We start from the raw sequence: 20,263 nt of genomic DNA on the forward strand, positions 1-20,263 counted from the left end.
TGTTGCAGGGGACTTCAGTGTGAAGCATCCAAATTGGGGCTCCAGAATCAGCTGTAGTCGAGGTTGAATAGATTCTGTGTAAGTAATGGGATGAATATACATTCCGCAAATGCATATACTCACTATCCTTTCCACCCCTTTCATAGTCCCGACATCTCCCCACAATCCATTGGTGATAAAGATCGAAAAGTGAACTTTAAGGCCCATGTCAAACAAGTAAAGGGGAAAGCAAACAAAAATTTAGAAATGTTAAATGGAATATATTTTCCCGGAAGCAAACTGTCAACTTCGTGATAAACTCCTTTTGTACAACTCTGTGATTCGCCCCACAATTACGTATGCATCACCCGTTTGGTCATTTGCGAAAAACAAGAACCTAGAGGTATTACAGCTATTTGAAAATAAATTATTCAGGCGCTTTACTGGGGCCAGATGGTGCATGCGAAATTTGGATATACGAAACGACATTCAGATGAACTCCATTAGGCAACAAATTTGTCGTTTGTCTGAATCATGCTATGAGTCAATTCGAAACTCCCCCCACGGGCACCTTCGAGAGATTCTCAATTATGATCCCCGGATAATCTTTAAGTATGGTCGGCCTATGAATATTCTGTATCGACAGTGGCCAGTATGAGGATAATTAATTGATAAGAAATCAAAATTGTTTTAGATAAATGAGAGATGGGACGACGTGGCTATTTCCTGCACCGATAGATGGCGCTATATTGGATATAAGTGAAATTCACGGTTTTGTGACAATATTGCTCTGGATATAACGGCTACTGGCCCTCATTTGTGATCGTGATAGGATGTACCTCTATGACGAGTCGTAATTTTCATGGGCGTCCTTTGACGTTTATTTTTATATTTTTAAACTTTCAACTTTAACTTTTGAATTTGTTTTTAAGCTTTGGCCCTCGGAGAGATCCTTTGACGTGTATGTGTGTATATATACACGCATATGTATATTTTTATCTTTTCCCTTGAGCAGTTGGTGAGAGTGTGTTTAAATATAATATTAAAAAAAAAAATTATTTTATCCCCTATACGTATCTTGCCATGCCAATGAGCGGATAAAGTGAGGTGCACTTGCTATATTTTAATATTGTTTGTCTGTTTTGAATTTTTCTAACGAGAAGGTCTTTACACTAATATTATATAGACCTACACGCTATACATAACAAGCACGTACACAAACATTATCTTTTCTTTATTCTTTAATCAACTTAGGCCTTATCAATGGCCCACTCCTAAAGTGCGGTAGAGTGACCCAAGTTGTCACGAACTACATCTCGATCTCCGCTTGGTTATCCAGGCTTTCGTACTTCGTATGAACAGCGGAGAGTGACATCGTTTCTCTCAATATGTCGCCATCTGGGGGCTAACGTAGTAAGAGCTATTAGCTGAGCTAGGAGGCTGTCCATGCACAGTCCCGTTCAGCATTCATACATATGCTCTAAGGAAAGAAAATGTCTGTCCTCTGTAGTTCAATGGTTAGAACACTCGCCCGGACAGTGAGAGATTGGTGGTTCGATTTCCCACAGAGGAATGTGAATTTTCTTTCCGAACTACATCTTGATCTCCGCTTGGTTATCCAGGCCTTCGTTGAACAGCGGAGAGTGACATCATTTCTCCCTAAATGTCGTAATGGTCATAAGACGCATGACAGACAACCAAGTAGGAGCTGGCACTGTGACGTCACAAAACTTGCGTTCGCGTCCGAAATATATAGCCACTATATAAAGGCCTTATACAGCCCCCTTATACACTGTACGAACGCCTTACGAAATATGAGCTCGTGTGACCAGGGGTAAAAGCTGCTCGAAAACAGGTTGCGTCCAAACTCTCCCGTGTGTCCGTAGCCAAAGCGGCCGCATCTGTCCCGCGGGACGCAGTTAGTCCATCATAAGCCAAAGAAAATAATTTGGATATTATTTTTATAAAAAAAACTTTGAAAAATATTAGTCCAAAACCGACATATTTGTATAACTGTATGCGCGTATCGTAACGTTTTCTCACAAAAAAGCATGAATTTTTTCTATAACAAAAAAGTTCGATGAGAAAATAGTTACAGTTATTATCGACAGATGACGCTATGTATGATGTATGATGAAAATAACTTTTACTTTTATCACCATCTGTTGGCAATAAACGTAACTACTCTGACAATAAAATTTTGTTATTTAAGGAGCTGTTAATGTATTACGTCAGTAAATTTTTACCCATTTTTTACCCCCTCCCTCCCTTGTCAGCCAAATTTCGTCTGCTCTACCCCTACCTCCTAACGCATATTGGTGGGACGCATATATCAGAGACGGGGGCAATCAATTTTTTTTTTTAATTAAAATTTTGAAAGAATGCCTTTACATATGTTATTAGAATCAATTTCTGTTAATTGCAATGCTATTTGAAGGCTAAGAACTCAAAATTTCTTCTTAAGAAATTCATTGCAATCCACCCTCTATGGTAAACCCTGACCCGGACCAAATGCGTCCCTGGACGTTATCTGATGTGGCCTGCCCCCTCAAACCTGATTTTGTGAAAATGAGCTAAGCGGCACGTTTACAGATCGCTTAAGTGACCCGGGGCACAATTCCAGAGCATTTAAGCACACAACCCGTGGCCATTTTCAAATCACTCAAATAGGCCCGTGGCACATTCACAGATCATTTAAGTGACATGTGACACAGTTTCAGAATACTTAAGCGGCCCCCAGTGCAGTTCTACATCACTCAAGTTACTAGCACATTCCCAGATTACTTAAGTGATCTGCGGCAGAATTACGGATCACTTTAGTGATGCGTGGCATAGTTCCAGAACACTTAAGCGGCCGGGCACATTTCCAGATCACTTGGATCCGCGAAACATTTAGAGATCACTAAAATGGCGCTGTAGGGGATTTATCAATTGGGAGAATGTTAGATCAGGTGCCCACAAACTAGCGAAAGGTTTTTCTCGTTTTGGGACCGTTCAAGTATTACGTCATCTACGATGTGGGAGGGGTTTTCCGATTTTCTCACTTTTGATGACAATGGGAGGGGGGTTTGAATAATGCTTACGTCATCAACCACCCTTTATGAAAATATGAAATATTTTTAATAGCATCTTACTCGGTGCGCCAAAAACGAGAAAAAACCTTTCGATAGTTTGTGGGCACTTGAAGTAACATCACTCCCCCCCCCCCCTTATTGATAAGTGCCCTACAGAGCCACTTTGGTCATCTCTAAATGTTTCGCGGATCTAAGTGATCTGGAAATGTGTCCGAGCCGCTTAAGTGCTCTGGAATTGTGCCACGCATCACGTAAATAATCTGAGAATGTGCCGCGGGTAACTTGAGTAATGTAGAACCGCACTGGGGGGGGCCACTTAAGTGCTCTAAAACTACGTCACATGTCACTCAAGGGACCTCTAAATGTGTCACGAATCGCTTGTGTTCTGGAACTGTGTCCCGGGTCATTTAAGTGATCTGAAAATATGCCACGGGCCGCTTAAATGTTCTGGAATTGTACCACGGGACACTTAAGCGATCTGTAAATGTGCCGCTTAGGGGCCGTTCAAGTATTACGTCATCATCGATGGGGGAGGGGGGTTTCCGATTTGCTGACTTTTGATGACGAGGGGGAGGGGGGTTTGGATAATGCTTACGTCATCAACGACCCCTTATGAAAATATGAGTTAGGATTCAGAGGGGCAGAGCTGATGACGAAATTTTGCTGACAAAGGGGGGGGGAGAGGGTCAAAAATGGCTGAAAATTTGCTTACGTAATACTTGAACGGTTCCTTAGTTCATTTTTACAAAATTAGGTTTGAAGAGGGCAGGCCGCATCAGATAACCTCCAGGACCATATTTTGTCCGCGGGCCAAGGGCCTTTATGTGATTTATCATTGTATGGCTCAGAGCGTGGGTCGCAATGAATTTCTTAAAGATAAATTTTGAGTTCCTAGCCTTCAAAATGGCATTGAAATTAACAGAAATTGATTATGATAATATATAAAGGTATTTTCTTCCGAAATTTCAATTAAAATAAATTATTTTTTGCATTAAAAAAAATAAATTTTTGATCGTGGGAGGGGTACGAGAGCCCCCCTATGCCCCTCCCCCTGCGTACGTCTCTGCTGCCACCAATATGCGTTAGGATTCAGAGGGGCAGAGCTGATGACAGCCCTGCAGGATTCATGGTGCCAATTACCTCCAACACTACTTCAGACATTAATCGAGTCCATGCCACGTCGTGTTGCGGCACTTCTGCGTGCTCGCGGGAGCCCTACACGATATTAGGCAGGTATACCAGTTTTTTTGGCTCTTCAGTGTATAAGTAAACTTTACTTATAGCTCAGTGCCGGGAAGACATAACAAAAAAAGTGCATGGAACTTTTCTTTCTCTCTCCTCTGCTACATCCTTACTTACAGAGCTTTGATGACCAAGGCGCTACTCCTTGTACGCTGAAAATATGAACTGAACTTGTCGTTTGATTGAATCTCTTTTTTTTGCGACAGGTTCTCAATAATTCTCTGACAATGGAAACCACATTTCGCTTCAGAATATTTTTTTCAATCAAACAGTAATAAAACCCACGGGATATATTCGAGTTTTGAGAAATTGAATGCACATTCAGATAACGTAAGGCATCAAACTTATGCCTAGAAATTTTCCTGGGTGGGGGGGGCGCGGGCCTTCGCTCCTTCATTACGAGCCACCCCTGTTCGATCCCAATCAGTGACGTCAAATTCACACTTAAGGCTGAAACATACTACACTGTCGTGACGTGATTATCTCGTCACGTCAGTGTATCGTGTTGTGTTTTGTTTGGCCTTTAGAGTTGCATCATTTCCCTTCCCAACTTCGAGTCCATGAGATTTACAAGCGCGTCAAACCAATACCACACCAGAAATATCTTCAGTGTGGTGTTGGTCAAACGCCGTTCGACCCGTAACCGCTCGATAAATTCGAAGAAAAAAGTTTTGTGAGTGTTTAATTTCAGCTAGCACAAACCAATTAGTTTTATTTCTATCGTAGGAGATTTTCACACACATTTTTAATTAATTAATCAAATAATTATCACGCAATTAGTTGTATATTGATTATTTATTAACTTATGAACGAATAAACTTTTCTAGACCTGGTCGTAGACTCTCAGAAGTTTGATTCACCGGGCCGCGGTTTCAAAAACGTTGAGAGTCATTGCAGCCATCGACGACACGCCCCACGTTGGGCGTGAAAAATTTTATTAAGTTCCGCAGAGGAATATGGACGAGGTACATGTGCGGTTTAGAAGTAGTCATCGACGACAGAGATAGAGGGTATTTTGTCTTATGGTTTGAAAAAAAAATACATTCAGTTAATTCTGATGCTATGGCAGCATTTTTCTAATAGATAGGCCTACCGTAGATATTTTTTTGAGAAATCAGTGGAATTTTACTCAGAGACAAAATTTATTTATCTAAACTGGTGACATTATCGAGTAAAATAATATGCGAATCATAAAAACTCTGTCCATTTCTTCTCTCTCTATAACAGCTTAAAAAAGTGAAAAAATCTATCACTATAGAAAACAAAAACGAGTGATATAATCGAAGAAAAGGAAATCACAAAAAACTTTAGTTTGAAGATAAAACGAGGCACACTAAAACTAGGCATACAAATGCTTAATAAGTCCAACGCTTATATTTCAAATCCAGGCAGAATGCTGGTTGCCTTCGTACATGCCAGCTGATGCTACTCACAAGATAAACGTGGTAAAATTCCCAGATGTGACACATAATATATCTGAAAAATCCTAATCAATTATCGAAACATCTCAGTGGCAGAGTCAGTGGTATTCCACTATACGCCGAAAGAATGGCCAAGTTTTATGTAGCTTTTGTGTTTTTTTCAGTTGTCGTTATTGAACATTCCTTTGCATGTAAGATTATCATTTCTCATTATTCTGATTACGAAAGTAAACTTCTATTTAAAGTGATACAGTATTACAAGCTATCGCGTATTTGACAAGGACACTGTACCGCATGCAGTAGCGTATGAAGAAATCATTCTCTTAAAATAGAGAGCGAATATTTTTTTTACGATGAGAAAAAAAATGATGAAAATTTTGAAACCCCAAAAAATTATTATTTGAACTTCAAAAAGATCTACGATAATGATATAGAAATCCGATTTTTTTACTTTCTCGGCGGTTTTAATTTTTAGTTATTTTAAAGGAAAGTTTGCATGCTTAGTATTCATTGCAGTGAAATATGGAATTTTTAACGATAAATTTTTGAGTATAGTATACTTCCAAAGATACTGAATATAAACTTGAATTGAAACGGGTTACAAAAAGCCCTACAGATACTTTTGAACTTTAAAACCTAGTCTAAAAGTTAATTCAAAACGTCTGTCACCAAATTGTCACTGTTGTAAGAATGTGTAGAGGTTGGCAATCACAGCTTCTGGTTTCCGTCAGGAACCTCTGATTGATGCTAGAGTCGACCAGGGTCGGCTTAAGCGAGAGTGGAAGGGGTGCGGCGCACCTGGGTGACAGGTTGTAAGGGGCGGCAGCGTAGACTTTAATTAAAACCCCAAAATTTAACAGAGTAAAAATTCACGACATCACGCTTTTGAGTCATACCTCGACAACGAAACGTTGAGAAAATAGACAGAGCCTCTGACAGTAATACCAGAAACTAGAATGTTAACTATCGGGGCGGCTCGAGACAAAATCTGTACAAATGCGGGACCTATTTTTCGGTCCTCCTGCCTGTTGTCCCTCATAGCACCCTACATCCTGTGTCAGGGCCTCCTAGATTGGAATCTTTCGTGGGGCCAAGCCAGATTTCCCATGGAGCCCCTTCTACAGTTAATTTATGGAGTGAAAAAAAAGAAAATGATAAGGATTTAGTCCCGGGCCCCAAGCTGGAACCCTGTTAGCCCTACCCTTGGGGGTTATGCCCCTCCCTCACAATTTATCCAAACAATTCCTAACCAAAATTTTTTTTACCCATTCCTCTTGGATTTAGCATCGCTCTTGAGTGGTACACCGTGTGGCCGGAATGGGTCGCATGTCCAAGTGCCGCCCTACACTCTATCACAAGGTGCAAGTGTGCATTTTGGTTCCCTCATCCATGGCCCCCACAAGGGCCGGGACAATTCTCATATTATATTGGCTTTTCACGCTATAAATTAACTATAGAAGGGCCCGTGAGCAGTTTGACTGAGGGGACACAAAAGATCCCAGCCTAGAGGCCCTACTCCAGGATGGGGGGGGGGGCATGCCCTCACCCAGAATTTGTTCCACAATAGTCAAATGAAAGCAAGGGAAAAATTCGGCTTCTCATTTGTCCGGTCCCTGGAGAACCAGAAACTTTTAGTAAAAAATATTTTCTTAGTAAAAATAATCTTGTTACATATCATCTTTACAGGATAAGTGATGATGGCCCCCAAAAATGTTTCAAGGATTAAGTTATCTGGCATTATATTAAGAATGGTAAAAAATAATTTTAAAACAAAGAAAATGAGAACTATACTTTAAAAGCGGGACGTATGGTCACGCACATTTTGCACGGAAAAATGATGCTCGGCTTTCTTCTGAGAGAAAAAAGTCAGGTTTATGTCGAGGTCCACTTCACCGAAGCTCTGTCAGCCTCCCGTTCGGTCGCCATTAGGGGCGTGATATGACGCTTCGCACCCGCGCGGCAGGTAAGCTCGAGCCACCCCTGACGATAATGTTTATAAATTAACGTATTCTAAACGCGACGAAAGAGAGGAGGACTATTGTTTTTGACGACTTTGGGACCCAATTTTTCTGCAAACTTATTCTCTTTGTCCGACTTTAAAAAAGAACGTATATAATGATACTTGCTTTTGCCTCCTTTTTAGAATTTCTCAAAAATGTAGAATTTGCATTTTTCTTGGACAGATTTATTGCTCGCACACTGCTACAGCTTTATCTGATTGGTAATTTTGCACAGATTCCCTCATTCTACACATCTCTCTAATCTTATTTGAAGTAAGGCACTTCTCCCTTCCTACCAAAAAGATACCCTCCATAAGATCTTGCCGTTGCATGCAATGGAGGTCCATCAGTTTGTCTGCAGTCCACCTCCTGACCACACAGAATTTATAAAAACAACTTCAAGTGCCCAGACGCGTGGTTACAATACTACATCTAGTTTAAAGTCGTCAAAACAGTCCAGCTCGTAGACGGGTGTTCCTTTTTCGAGTAAGGCATGCTGACTAGAGACTGTAGGGGAGAATATTACGCACAATACCTCAGTACGTATGTGGACGAAAGTGAAAAACCATCAGATCAGTTGTGATAACGTGCTAATAAATAAACAAAGCTCAAAATTTTTGCTCGTAATGTGAATCATTGCTTGTTAATCGAATCAAAATTTTAGTTTGTTATGCGAATTGCTCATTAACCGAAGTTCCACTGTACCTCTATATATTGGACACCTCTCTAACTTGGACATCAGTTTTTAATGGAACCGTAGGTGTCCAACTTAGACCAGTTCTACTGTATAAGGTTGTGAACATAGTGCGTCCGTATTTCCGATTCTGGAAACCGGCGTCTTCTCCAATTGATTATAAACCCGAATTTCAACTTTTTTAGCTTGAAATTCGAGTGTTTAATCAATCAAAGAAGACGCGGATTTCCAGAATCGGAAATCACACCCTTAGGAATAATTTCTTTTTACATACGTGTATTTGTGACAAAGCTACGAATTGGACGCCACAAAAATTGTAGAAAATATCGAAACGCACATGCATATCACTCTTTGGGACCCCAAAGAAGTCTTTCTTGGACCATCTCTGGCATGGTTATATTATGAACTAAAATCATTCAGATGTATTATAGTAAACTTTTCATTTATAGCTACAAGGACACGATTCGTTTTTTTTTCTCTTATAGTGGACTTATCAGGATGTAACCCGAATGGTCCAAAGACAATAAGAGTCCCTTTCAACTCACAGGGTAACTTATACAGCCCTGGTTTTACCGAAAATCAACAATACCCAAACAATCTTTTTTGTGAATACAGGATTGTAGCTCCCATAGGTAATGTAAGTATAAGTTACATTTATTAATGTGCATAAATTTTTCTTATAACAACAATATATATAAGCCAAACCATTTTAAAATCAGTCACCTAATATCATGTTGACCCACCTTTGGCATAGCAAACGGCTATCATTCCTCTTGACATGGAATGTACGAGTCCTTGGTAGGTGAGATTAGAGGTACACTGTGCCAAATCTGCAAGCGCAGGGCATAAAATTTCTGTATAACTAGAAGGAGATTTGGGAAATCTGAGTTGTGCACTATTGCATCCTAGGCGTGCACGATATCATTGAGGTCTGGCAAGTTAGAAGGCCAATGCAACAACTTGTACTTTCAAAATGAATTTTCAGGACATCAGCATTATCATGCTCCTCAAACTATTGTAGATAACTCTGGCCTTATAGTATGAGGCATTGTTCTGATTTTATTCGCGTTGGGGAGACCGATGCTATAAATTGACTGTAATATTAGCAAGAATGTGTTGACGTAGTCCACAGCTTTCACGGTATCATCTACAACAACGCCAGGAACAGGGTTTAAGCTACGGTCGCATTTTTCGCAAAATGCGAAAGAAAATCGTAGAATGCAAAAGAAGTAGTAGCCACTTTCGCAAAAATGCGTACAGGAGGTACGAAACGAGTATACATCGAACCATCAATCATTACATTAGCATTGTGCTAAAGCTTATCCCCCATTTTCGCTTTTTTGCGAAAGGAATTTTTATCCAGCTTAAACCCTGGCCCAGGAATAACTATGAGAACGTATCCCAAATAATAGTCTCCACCGGCCAGTGTTCATCCAGTTGCACATGTGTCGAGCAGTTGTGTTTCTGGAAGACGAAGTATTTTTATCCAGCAATTTATGTGATGCAAAAAGATCGTGATTCATCAGAAAAGCTACAGTCTGGTATCCCACTAGTTTGATATTAATTGTCATAAAAATATGTGTTTAATTTTTTTTTTCTATTTACAGCGGATAAAGCTGACTTTCAAAGAGATAGACGTTGATGAATTTGACATGTGCGCTAAAGATCGCCTGATTATTCACGAAGGACCAGATTTGAGAGGACCTATCCATGGTATTTTCTGTGGCAAAGAAAATCCTAGGCCTATTTTTTCACTTGGAAACGCTCTGACAATCCTTTTTCAAACAAACTTTTTAGCCGGTGGAAAAGGATTCAACATCCAATATTCAGCTACGATGCAAAGTAATTATAAAACCTGACTTCTGATAGTTCGCTAGTATAAAACTTATGTTTTAATAGCCTTAAGGCGATTTGTACGTGAGTACTGAATGAGTATTTTTAGAGGTGATTCAGTCATTGTGAAGTTAGCGGAATTTTCTGTACAAGGATTTGAGACACCCAATGATTGAAAAAAAAGGTTAACACACATCTTTTTAGTCCATCAGGCACTGCTGAATATACTCCGTGGTCGTCTGAAATCTATTCTAAAATGCTAGCGACCATATGAAATTGGATCTTGAAATACAGTATATCTATAGGCGCTGGGCTGGAAGAGATCTCGGCAACGGGATAAGTCCGATGGCAAAGTTCTGGCGTTCAGTATATCTATAGGTGCATTAGTGAAATGGTAGACATTATTGAAATTTATTCCATATCGAATTCATGATAAATTTATCAAAAGGCTCTAAAGCATTGATTTTTTTTTGACAGTTATTATTTTAAATTGTTGAGATGAATAGGACACAACATTTCATTTCCGTTTATATGCTAACCGATTTTTCAACAAATAACAAGAATTGTTAAGTTATTTATAGTTTCTCAAAAATGAATTAAATTCACATAAACGTTTTTTAAAGACTGGACTGACCGGGATGAAATCACCTGAAGGCACGAACTAAACCTTGAATTCCCTGTCTGACCTTAAAAACCAGTTACAATTCATCTTACAAATTTCAAATAAACATCTCACTTAGCGTTGTACGCAAAATTTTCTCATATATATAATCAGATATTATACTGTAGAGAGTGAAAATGTTTGGGAAATAGTCCAGATAGAAGTTTTCTATTTTATAAATAGAAAAAAATGGTGGAGAGTAAAATAAAGAACTATATCATGACATTCAATTGAATCATGCTTCTTACCCATTACGTTTGAACAGTTTGAAATACACGTGCACAACTTTTATATACGTAGATCCTAGCGCCTTCTGTGATTCCAAATGAAACACTACTTCGACAAAAAATAAGTGTGTTATACTACACTCGTGTGCAAAATTAAGAGAATTCGCCCATTTGTGTCTATTTTCACAAAAAGTACTTAACCAAAGATACTAATAATGCCACCGAAGAAGTATGCAAATATTCAGTGTCGAATACGTAAGCGTACACGTGCGTGTGGACGAAGCTGTGACCACGGAGGGGATGATAAGGGCACGAGGCGTTTTCCACGATTCGTGTGCTCGTACTCCTCAGCGACATTCGCTGTGTTTCTCGCAAGAGTTCGGTAAATTTTATAAGCTATCAGGTAAAATGGGAATAGCCACAAATGTATCGATGACGGAATGAAATGGAGAATCGTCGGTAGATTGGAGGCAGGGCAATCACAAGTGCAGGTGGCTACTGAGCTGGATGTTACGCCGTGTCGTCTGCAATTTGTGGAAACAGTTTCAAGACACTGGATCCAATGCCACTGGAACTCGAGTTTCACGATTTACTGTTGCCCGAAGGCTTCATGAGAGAGGGCTTTATGCCAGAAGACCAGGGGGTCTATTACGCTCACGTCGTTATACAGCGAGGTCGTTAGTGCCGTCACGCCCTTAACGCAAATTCTCAACGACCATCGTTAAAAAATTGATTTTTCTCGGCAGCCTGTGGTATGTTGTTATCAATTTTACGAAAAACTCTCTGGGCTGAGAGTAGCGTTAGATCCGAAAGGAATGGACCAATTAGATAATTTTCTTCGCTGCTGATAATTATCATCACCATCAGCGAGTGATGCAGCACGTGCGTTATTATTATTGTATTTTTATTTATTTTGTGCGCGTTTGTGCAGCACCTCCTAGAGATAGAAGGCCTATACACTGTATGCCATAAACGTCATTCAGACTACCTAGCAAGTTTGCCACATTTTGAAACACGGCATCCTATTTCGTTTCTTTTTATTTTGGCATAGAATCTTCTTCATTGGCTCACAAATACCGCATAGTGATTGGATGTGGGGGAATAGAAATCGCCAATTCTGAGACCGAGATCATTTCTTTTCCCCACAACGATGATACTGGCACGAGCAGGGAATTTTTTTTCCCTGAATATTCTGAGGGGAAATGGACTACTTATTGACGTCACAAGCAGACTGCGGAGGCCTTATATCCCTAGGAGGTGATGGTTTGTGTGTGTTGATTGTCCTCACTTTACGTAAGCTACATATTTTTTTTAATTCATCCGGTTTCTTTTCATTTTCGTCATATACTTGAGAAAGAGGTAGCCTACGCACGCTCATAAAACTTGCACGGGGAAATTTTCTAAATTATTACGCATAAAAAATGATGTTATATGAATTTTCAAAACGACCAACAAAAATATCACCCTCATATATTCCCATGTTTTTACATATTTATCTACCGTACTTTTTATACTTATGACTTTTGTATAGTACATATCTTTCTCTGTTATAACTGTGTATTCGTACCAAATTTCCTTAAAATCTGTCCACTAGTTTTTCAGGAGTTCGACTTAATGTACTAATTCTCTCAATTTTGCACGCGAGTGTAATTCCACCATTTAAGTTAAAATTTAAAATATTATACGCTTATTGTTAATATAATAGAATGTTTGGTTTGCGTAATATTATACGATATAGTCGTATATTTTCTTATTTTTCTAATTTTTTTCCAGCCACCTTGTTGGGCAGTTTAGATTTTCTATTTGTAATTCTCCGTGTATAGGTATATGTCCGGTGGGACAGCTGCCCTGTAGGAACAGAAATTGTTTCAAAATCCTAGGAGACAAATGTAATGGAGTAGATGATTGTGGTGATGGAACTGATGAGGAAAGATGTGGTAAGTGTCATCCATCTTGCGTGAATAGAATGATACAAATACCAATCTCTTTGAGCCTCTGTAAATTAGTTTGTACAGTATTTTAATTTCACCGTTTACTGAATCATATGTTTTTAATGAGAAAATTCTATTATAAATTTAAGTTATATATGTGTATAATTTTTACATAAAATGTTGGCTTTTCAGGCAAAATTCCACACTTTTGTAAAAATTTTGTTACCTTTTTTTCATATTAGGTTTGCCTTCACCATCAACAACTTGTGGCGTAAATCCGATTTCACCAAATGGAACTTTAAATTATGCTATAGACGGAAAAGACAGAGTTGTCGGAGGTGAAAGAGCTAGACCTGGAAGTTGGCCGTGGCAAGCAGACCTTCAAATGGCGCATTACCATCCCAATGGTCACAGCTGTGGAGGAACCCTCATCAACGCTGAATGGGTTGTTTCAGCTGCTCACTGTTTCGTTAGGTAAGTACATGGCCCCCTACATCACAGAACTGGGCCCATCTTTGACGGAATCCAGTCCAGGATTTTTCACGGTCCCCTCTATAATGAATTTATAGGGTAAGAAAATAAAAAAATAATAAGATTTATCCCGTGTCCCCCCCGGCTGGAGCCTTGCCAGTCCCATCTTTGCGGAGACCATGGGTAAGTATAAAAATTAAACCGAAGTATAAACGAATAAATACACTCGTGTACAAAATTGAGAGAATTAGTACATTATGTCGAACTCCTGAAAAACTAGTGGACAGATTTTAAGGAAATTTGGTACGAATACACAGTTATAACAGAGAAAGATATGTACTATACAAAAGTCATAGTACGCACGCACGATTGTCAGTAAAGCTCAATTGGACATTGCAGGAATGTCCAAAATCCGCGTTGCGAGATCGAACCGAAAATGAGTCTAATATGGGGTATGGTCCCCTCTCACAGTCAGACAGGTCGCATAGCACGGCGGCATACTGGACACGAAGCAGTTGAGGAGTCCTTGTGGCAATCGTTCCCACTCCGTCAGCAATGTAGTTTTCAGATCCCGGGTGGTTCTTGGAGGGGGGTGGCGAGATGCAATTGCCCTCCCAAGAGCGTCCCAGACAGGTTCTATGGGTCAGATCTGGCTGGCTAATCCATACGCGGAATATCCTCACTTTCCAGATAATCGTTGACCAGGTGAGTCCAATGTGAACGAGCGTTGTCGTCCATGAACAGGAACCGACGGCCAACTGCGTCCCTGAAAAGTCGAACATAGGGTTCTAAGATCTCCTCTCTATACCTCCTAGCAGTCACGGACCCTCTGCCAAACACATGGAGGGGTGTGCGGCCGTCCAACATGATGCCTGCTCAGACCATCACGCCACCACCATAGTGATCCGTTTCCCTGATGTGGGAGTGATGGTATCTGGTACCAGACTCTCTCCAGATGAGTGTACGGCGAGAATCAGTGTCCAGGCTGAATCTCGACTCATCTGTGAAGAGCACGGTGCTCCACTGAAGTCTGGTCCAAGGCTGATGTTTGCACCATGCTAAACGCGCTCTCTTGTGTGCTGCAGCTGGCGGGACGCAAATAGATGGTCTTCTGGCATAAAGCCCTTTCTCATGAAGCCTTCGGGCAACAGTACACCGTGAAACTCGAGTTCCAGTGGCAGCATGCAGCTCACGCGAGAGCTATGATGCTGTAGCAGTCCTGTGGCGCCGCGCTGAAAGTGACAAATAACGATCCTCATTGGACGTCGTAGCTCTTCGACGACCTTGTCCAATCTTCTCGATATGGATCCAGTGTCTTGAAACTGTTTCCACAAATTGCAGACAACACGGCGTAACATCCAGCTCAGTAGCCACCTGCACTTGTGATTGCCCTGCCTCCAATCTACCGATGATTCTCCATTTCATTCCGTCATCGATCCATTTGTGGCTATTCCTATTTTACCTGATAGCTTATAAAATTTACCGAACTCTTGCGAGAAACACAGCGAATGTCGCTGAGGAGTACGAGCACACGAATCGTGGAAAACGCCTCATGCCCTTATCATCCCCTCCGTGGTCACAGCTCCGCCCACACGCACGTGTACGCTTACGTATTTGACACTAAATATTTGCATACTTCTTCGGTGGCATTATTAGTACCTTTGGTTCAGTACTTTTTGTGGAAATAGACACAAATGTGCAAATTCTCTTAATTTTGCACACGAGTGTATTAAATTCTGACGATGCACCATTTCGAACTATGGGCACCATTCCCCTGTTCTTATTATACATATAAAAATACGAGGCACTGAGATCAACCATGAATTCCAAAAACAGCCACCTCCCAGTGTATTTGGCACAGTATTTGAAACGACTCATAGAAACGTATCACGTTGAACTTTTTTTTGGTAGTTCACAATAGCAACAATTCTATTAGAATTTGTGTTTCAACCTAAAAAATGTCAAATATGTCCTTTTACTGAATCTTCTTTTACTTTTCTTTTTTACAGAAATTTCCGAACTACAGACTGGAGAATCCACTTGGGAAATTATCACAAATTTGAGAAAGATCAGTATGAGCAAGTTCGAATGGTGAAAAGAATAATTGTATATCCTGGATATACTGGTGATCAAGAGGTACCTCAGATATATTTCAAAATTTTTACTGAAGTGTGTTAGGAGAAAAACTGATATACCACTCAATATTTGGTAACTCCGACGTTCCTCGGGGTGATTAAAACTGGTTAAATCTAGTCACAAGTGGACAGGTCTCTTGATAGCCTGGAACAAAAGAGTTGACCCCTCCTCTAACCATGATGGAAGCACTCTAAACTTGTGTAGCAGCGCATTGTTTTATTAGAGAAGCCGAATTCACTGGAATGAATAAATGACATGAGTCGACACGAGTCGTATAACTCGTCAGAAAAGATGTCCGTGTTGTTTTCAGTGGCTAAAAACGCTCGTAAATGATAAGTGAATGTACCCCATACCATCACTTAGCTGGTACCAGACTATATGCCGTTGACATGCAGGGTCCCTTCTATCTGCTCTGTGTGTTTAGGAACACGAAACGCTGTGTATCTTGCATTTAGTCATGGGTTGCACGCAAGGGCGTAGCCAGGGGGGGGGGGGGACTTGGGGGGTCTGGTCCCCCCCCCGAAATGTGAGAAAATGGCCGAAAAAAGGGAAAAAGATGGCCAAATCCATTGTTCTGTCACTTTGGTCCCCCCCCCCGAAATGAAAGTGGTCCCCCCCCGAACGAAATTTCTGGCTACGCCCCTGGTTGCACGGTTCTCACAAATGCACTTATTGAGTCTATAGTGTTGAAATCTTGACGTTATTTAGCACTGTGAGTTCTCACCTATCGTGTGAAATAATAGCTTGTCAATCGACACTGTTCAATTTAATTTATGAATGTTTTTCCACGACCACACTGTTGTCAAAAGTCTTGCTGAGCATGCAAAATTTCATTTATTCTACACAATCGAAACTACAGATTTGATTAATTTGAAACTTTTTTCCTCACATACAGCTACGTTATGGAAGACTCGATATTCGAAATGATGTATCTTTGATACAACTAAACGCGCCAGTGAAATTTACCGACCATGTAAGACCTGCTTGTTTGCCTCAACAAGGTTACGAATTGCCTTTAGGAACAAAATGCATTGCCACTGGTTGGGGAATGACGAGAGGTGTAGTATATTTTTATTTTTTGTATACATGTTGGTCCATAAAATCTTTGACTTATTTTAGGATAGGCCAAGCATACAAATATAGGCCCTTTTTAAAAGGACGCGTGCCTGTTCACAAACGCTACTGTACATTCATCGGGAAGAAACAAAAATGGGAAGATGCAGATAAATTACAAATTACGAATTTTTACAAGAATTACGATCTTTTTACTAAGAACTATGAATTTGTATCATATTAGATTGGTTTCATAAGGTCCAGGGGCGTAGCCAGAAATTTCGTTCGGGGGGGGGACCACTTTCATTTCGGGGGGGGGGGGACCAAAGTGACAGAACAATGGATTTGGCCATCTTTTTCCCTTTTTTCGGTAATTTTCTCACATTTCGGGTGGGGGACCAGACCGCCAAGTCCCCCCCCCCCTTGCTACGCCCTTGATAAGGTCATAGCTTTTGCAAAAGCACAAATAGGTTTGCTTTGCAACAACAATGGATTGGTGTGAGTTTAGTGAAAACACGTTGTTTCCGTAAGTAGAAAAGCAGCAGCATTATGCAACTAATTGCAAATTTCGGCAAAATAAGTAAATGCTTCAAAAACGGCAATTTTTTTATTCTTTTTTTATTTTAACTTTGTATTTTGAAATTGGATTTCAGTTTCATGAAATGCAAAGTAAAAAACAAATTTGTGAAATTATTAAAGGCAAGATAAGCAATGGGCCTATGTATAAAATGCAAAAGAAAAAAAACCAGAAAACTCAGCTCTAATAATTTAATTCTGGCTAATAAAAACACATTTCTTCCCTCAATACTACGAGGGCCCAGAACGGCCAGGAATCGGAGGCAATGCGTATAGTGGCATCGGAGCCGGGGTGCTCGATCAACCACAATATTTTGTAGCTCCGGGCCGAGTAACCCAAGAATTAATTAAGAAATCGAAATCTCTTTCATTACACTTGGGGGAAGGGGCATTTTCTTTCCTAATAACGTAACCTATTCTTAAAAATTTGCCAAGATGTTTTGAACGAATCTGTTATATATTTATGTTATTTTTATGTGTGACCAAATATTCAGGTTCAACGAAAGTAAAAATTTTAATATTATTTATGTCTCTTCTAGGTACTGGAAATAATGATGTTTTGAAGCAAGTTCAGATGTCAATTAAAAGTGCAGAAACATGTCGCGGGGGTGCGATACCATTTAATTCACCAACTATGATTTGCGTTCTTAACGACAAGGGCTTTAATGACGTTTGCCACGTAAATATCTCCTCTCTAGCTAGTCAATATATTTAATAATAGAATCAAATCAAAAACGATTTTTTTTTTCACCCTTAGAAAGTGCGAAAATTTAGTTCTTCAAAAAAGGAGTGTAAAAAAATATTTTGCGTAGTACACAGACGGCTCCTATCATCTTCGAGGATACCCCCACTCCCGTGAAGAGATGTATGTACAGTACTTTGCTATGCAACTATGTCATTGCTGTTCAGCATCTTTTCCGAAAATTTGAAAATACGAAACATTTTTGTATCACCTCAACCGAAGAAAATACAAATGGCATTCCCTATTGAACACCATACTGATGTTATTTTATCACTATGAATTTATAAACGTGGTGCTATACACTGTCAACCAACATTGTTTTACTCGTGGACATTCTTACTACGTTTATTCGGTTATCAAACACTCTTCTGATGATCAGAGCTATGGTCTTTTAGGCTACTACCGCAACTTTACCGTGCATGCACCGAACATCGGACACATTACTCTGCGGAATTTATAACGAATCGGTACACGCCAGAATGTGTGCGTATATCTAAGTGCATGTGCAGCCCCTAACATATTTATGTTGTCAGAGTTATACCTTACGGTCTGACAACTCATACGGGCCTTTTAAGCTACATAACCCTCTTTTAGGCAGGGATTGCAATATAAAAGATCTTTTATTAAACTTTTATAGTGTAATCCCGGCCTTAGCGCCCCACGACATTTTTCTCTTTCCAAAACTAAAATAAGTCTAAGGCCGGGATTACACCATAGAAGTTTCATAAAAGAACTTCTGTTATATATATATATATACTGTATATGTAAACTTTTATAACGTAAACCCGACCTAATAAAGACGCAGATTTGTTGCCATTCAGAACATCCAGCGTGCTGTAGAAAACATACTATATCGCATACGGAAAACGTATTTCAGTAAAGTGGTTAGCATGCCGAAGCCACCCAGCAAATTATAGCATGTTAGAAATCAGCTGTCGCGAAGAGCAATTTTTTAATTTTTTAATTGGGAGTCCTTGGAAAGGAACCAAATTGTCGCACTTTGTATGCAGCATACATTCAGTTCACCTTCAAAATGACATAAAAAACACAAGCATTTTCATCTTCAGCGAAAAAGAATTTTGATTTTTCTTCTAAACTAAAAACTTATGATGAATTCCAGTATTTAGTTTCTTTGAATGGAAATATTACTCATATGTAAGTACTTATATGTAAAAAAGAAATGCTTCTGGGCCGTGTATAGGCCTACATAACTAAATTCTAATTCCATTTGTGAACAAAAAAAACTTCCGGATATACCCAAAATTCTTAAAGCGATATTAAGAGATAATACTTCATTTATGTTTTTATTTAAATTTATATTTTATTCGATACTTACTGTAAAACGGTTTACCCGTATTTAACGCCGTTTTTTCCCACCTTTCCTCCGTGTTTTTCGATTTCGAATATTTCAGTGAATATTGCACTTACAAACGTGGAATTTTTATTAGTTTGCATCAGGAGAGACAGGGCAAAAACTTTCTAACTAGGTTTTTGTGCGCACGAAGACAGTATAAAAAGTTTATCTTTTTTATTTTAATAACTATACAACCCCGTGAAACATAAATGACATGTCTGAGTACTAAAATGAAAACGTAATTTGGATACTTTTTCTGATCGGAAGTATGCCTCTAATATCAACGGTTCGTCAATAAAATGTCATACGCCCTGTTACCTATACACCTCGCGTATATATGTATCATCTTCATTTTCAGCATACTCGATGTACGATAACAAGTTATTTTGAAATTTACATGGAGATTTTTGTTAAAGTATTTATTTCTGCTTTCTATTTGATAGGGTGATAGTGGAGGGCCTTTAGTTTGCAAAATGAACAGCACCAATGTTTGGCAAGTTGTGGGAGCCACAAGCGCTGGTACGAGGACGAACATGCAATCAGGACTATGTGCATTACCTACTGCCAGAACAATATATACAAAACTTTCGCATAAGACTGATTGGATAAACAAAATGATTCGTCAGTATTCATAATAAAGATGGTTTTTTTTTTTGAATTTTTTTTTAAGAACAATGTTCTCTGTGCCTCTACATCCGAGTGTGAATAACATAATTTCTTATAGCAATTTTTTTAGTAATGAGTTTTATGTAACATTTCAGATACAGTATAAGTCATGTTTAAAGAAGGCAAAGGTGAAAGAGTGGATATATGAATGTTTCGATTGGAAGAACGTAGGTCTATGGCCGAGATTAGACTATAAAAGTTTC

General features: G+C 39.5%; 1 protein-coding gene across 1 annotated transcript; it reads left to right on the forward strand.

Annotated features, from left to right (window-relative positions):
• The first annotated feature begins 5,681 nt into the window (after window positions 1-5,681).
• On the forward strand, window positions 5,682-20,069 carry LOC149085210 (chymotrypsinogen A-like). Its single transcript, XM_089233072.1, has 9 exons — window positions 5,682-5,907; window positions 8,896-9,047; window positions 10,018-10,252; window positions 12,955-13,068; window positions 13,305-13,536; window positions 15,543-15,669; window positions 16,565-16,727; window positions 17,838-17,977; window positions 19,838-20,069. The coding sequence occupies exons 1-9, from the start codon at window positions 5,844-5,846 to the stop codon at window positions 20,027-20,029; spliced, it is 1,419 nt and encodes a 472-aa protein (XP_089089198.1). The 5' UTR covers window positions 5,682-5,843; the 3' UTR covers window positions 20,030-20,069.
• The last annotated feature ends 194 nt before the right edge of the window (window positions 20,070-20,263 follow it).

This window comes from Pholcus phalangioides, unplaced genomic scaffold (assembly GCF_987345545.1).
Source record: "Pholcus phalangioides strain wild (caught in Gottingen) unplaced genomic scaffold, Ppha-v1.0 ptg000007l_1, whole genome shotgun sequence".
In the NCBI taxonomy this organism is placed as follows: Eukaryota; Metazoa; Arthropoda; class Arachnida; order Araneae; family Pholcidae; genus Pholcus; species Pholcus phalangioides.

Bases quoted from the DNA above. Each gene is read 5' to 3' on its own strand.
- LOC149085210 (XM_089233072.1), top strand. From the start codon at position 5,844: ATGGCCAAGTTTTATGTAGCTTTTGTGTTTTTTTCAGTTGTCGTTATT. The intron at 15,670-16,564 runs GTACCTCAGATA...CCTCACATACAG, and splicing joins GATATACTGGTGATCAAGAG to CTACGTTATGGAAGACTCGA. The intron at 16,728-17,837 runs GTGTAGTATATT...TGTCTCTTCTAG, and splicing joins TGGTTGGGGAATGACGAGAG to GTACTGGAAATAATGATGTT.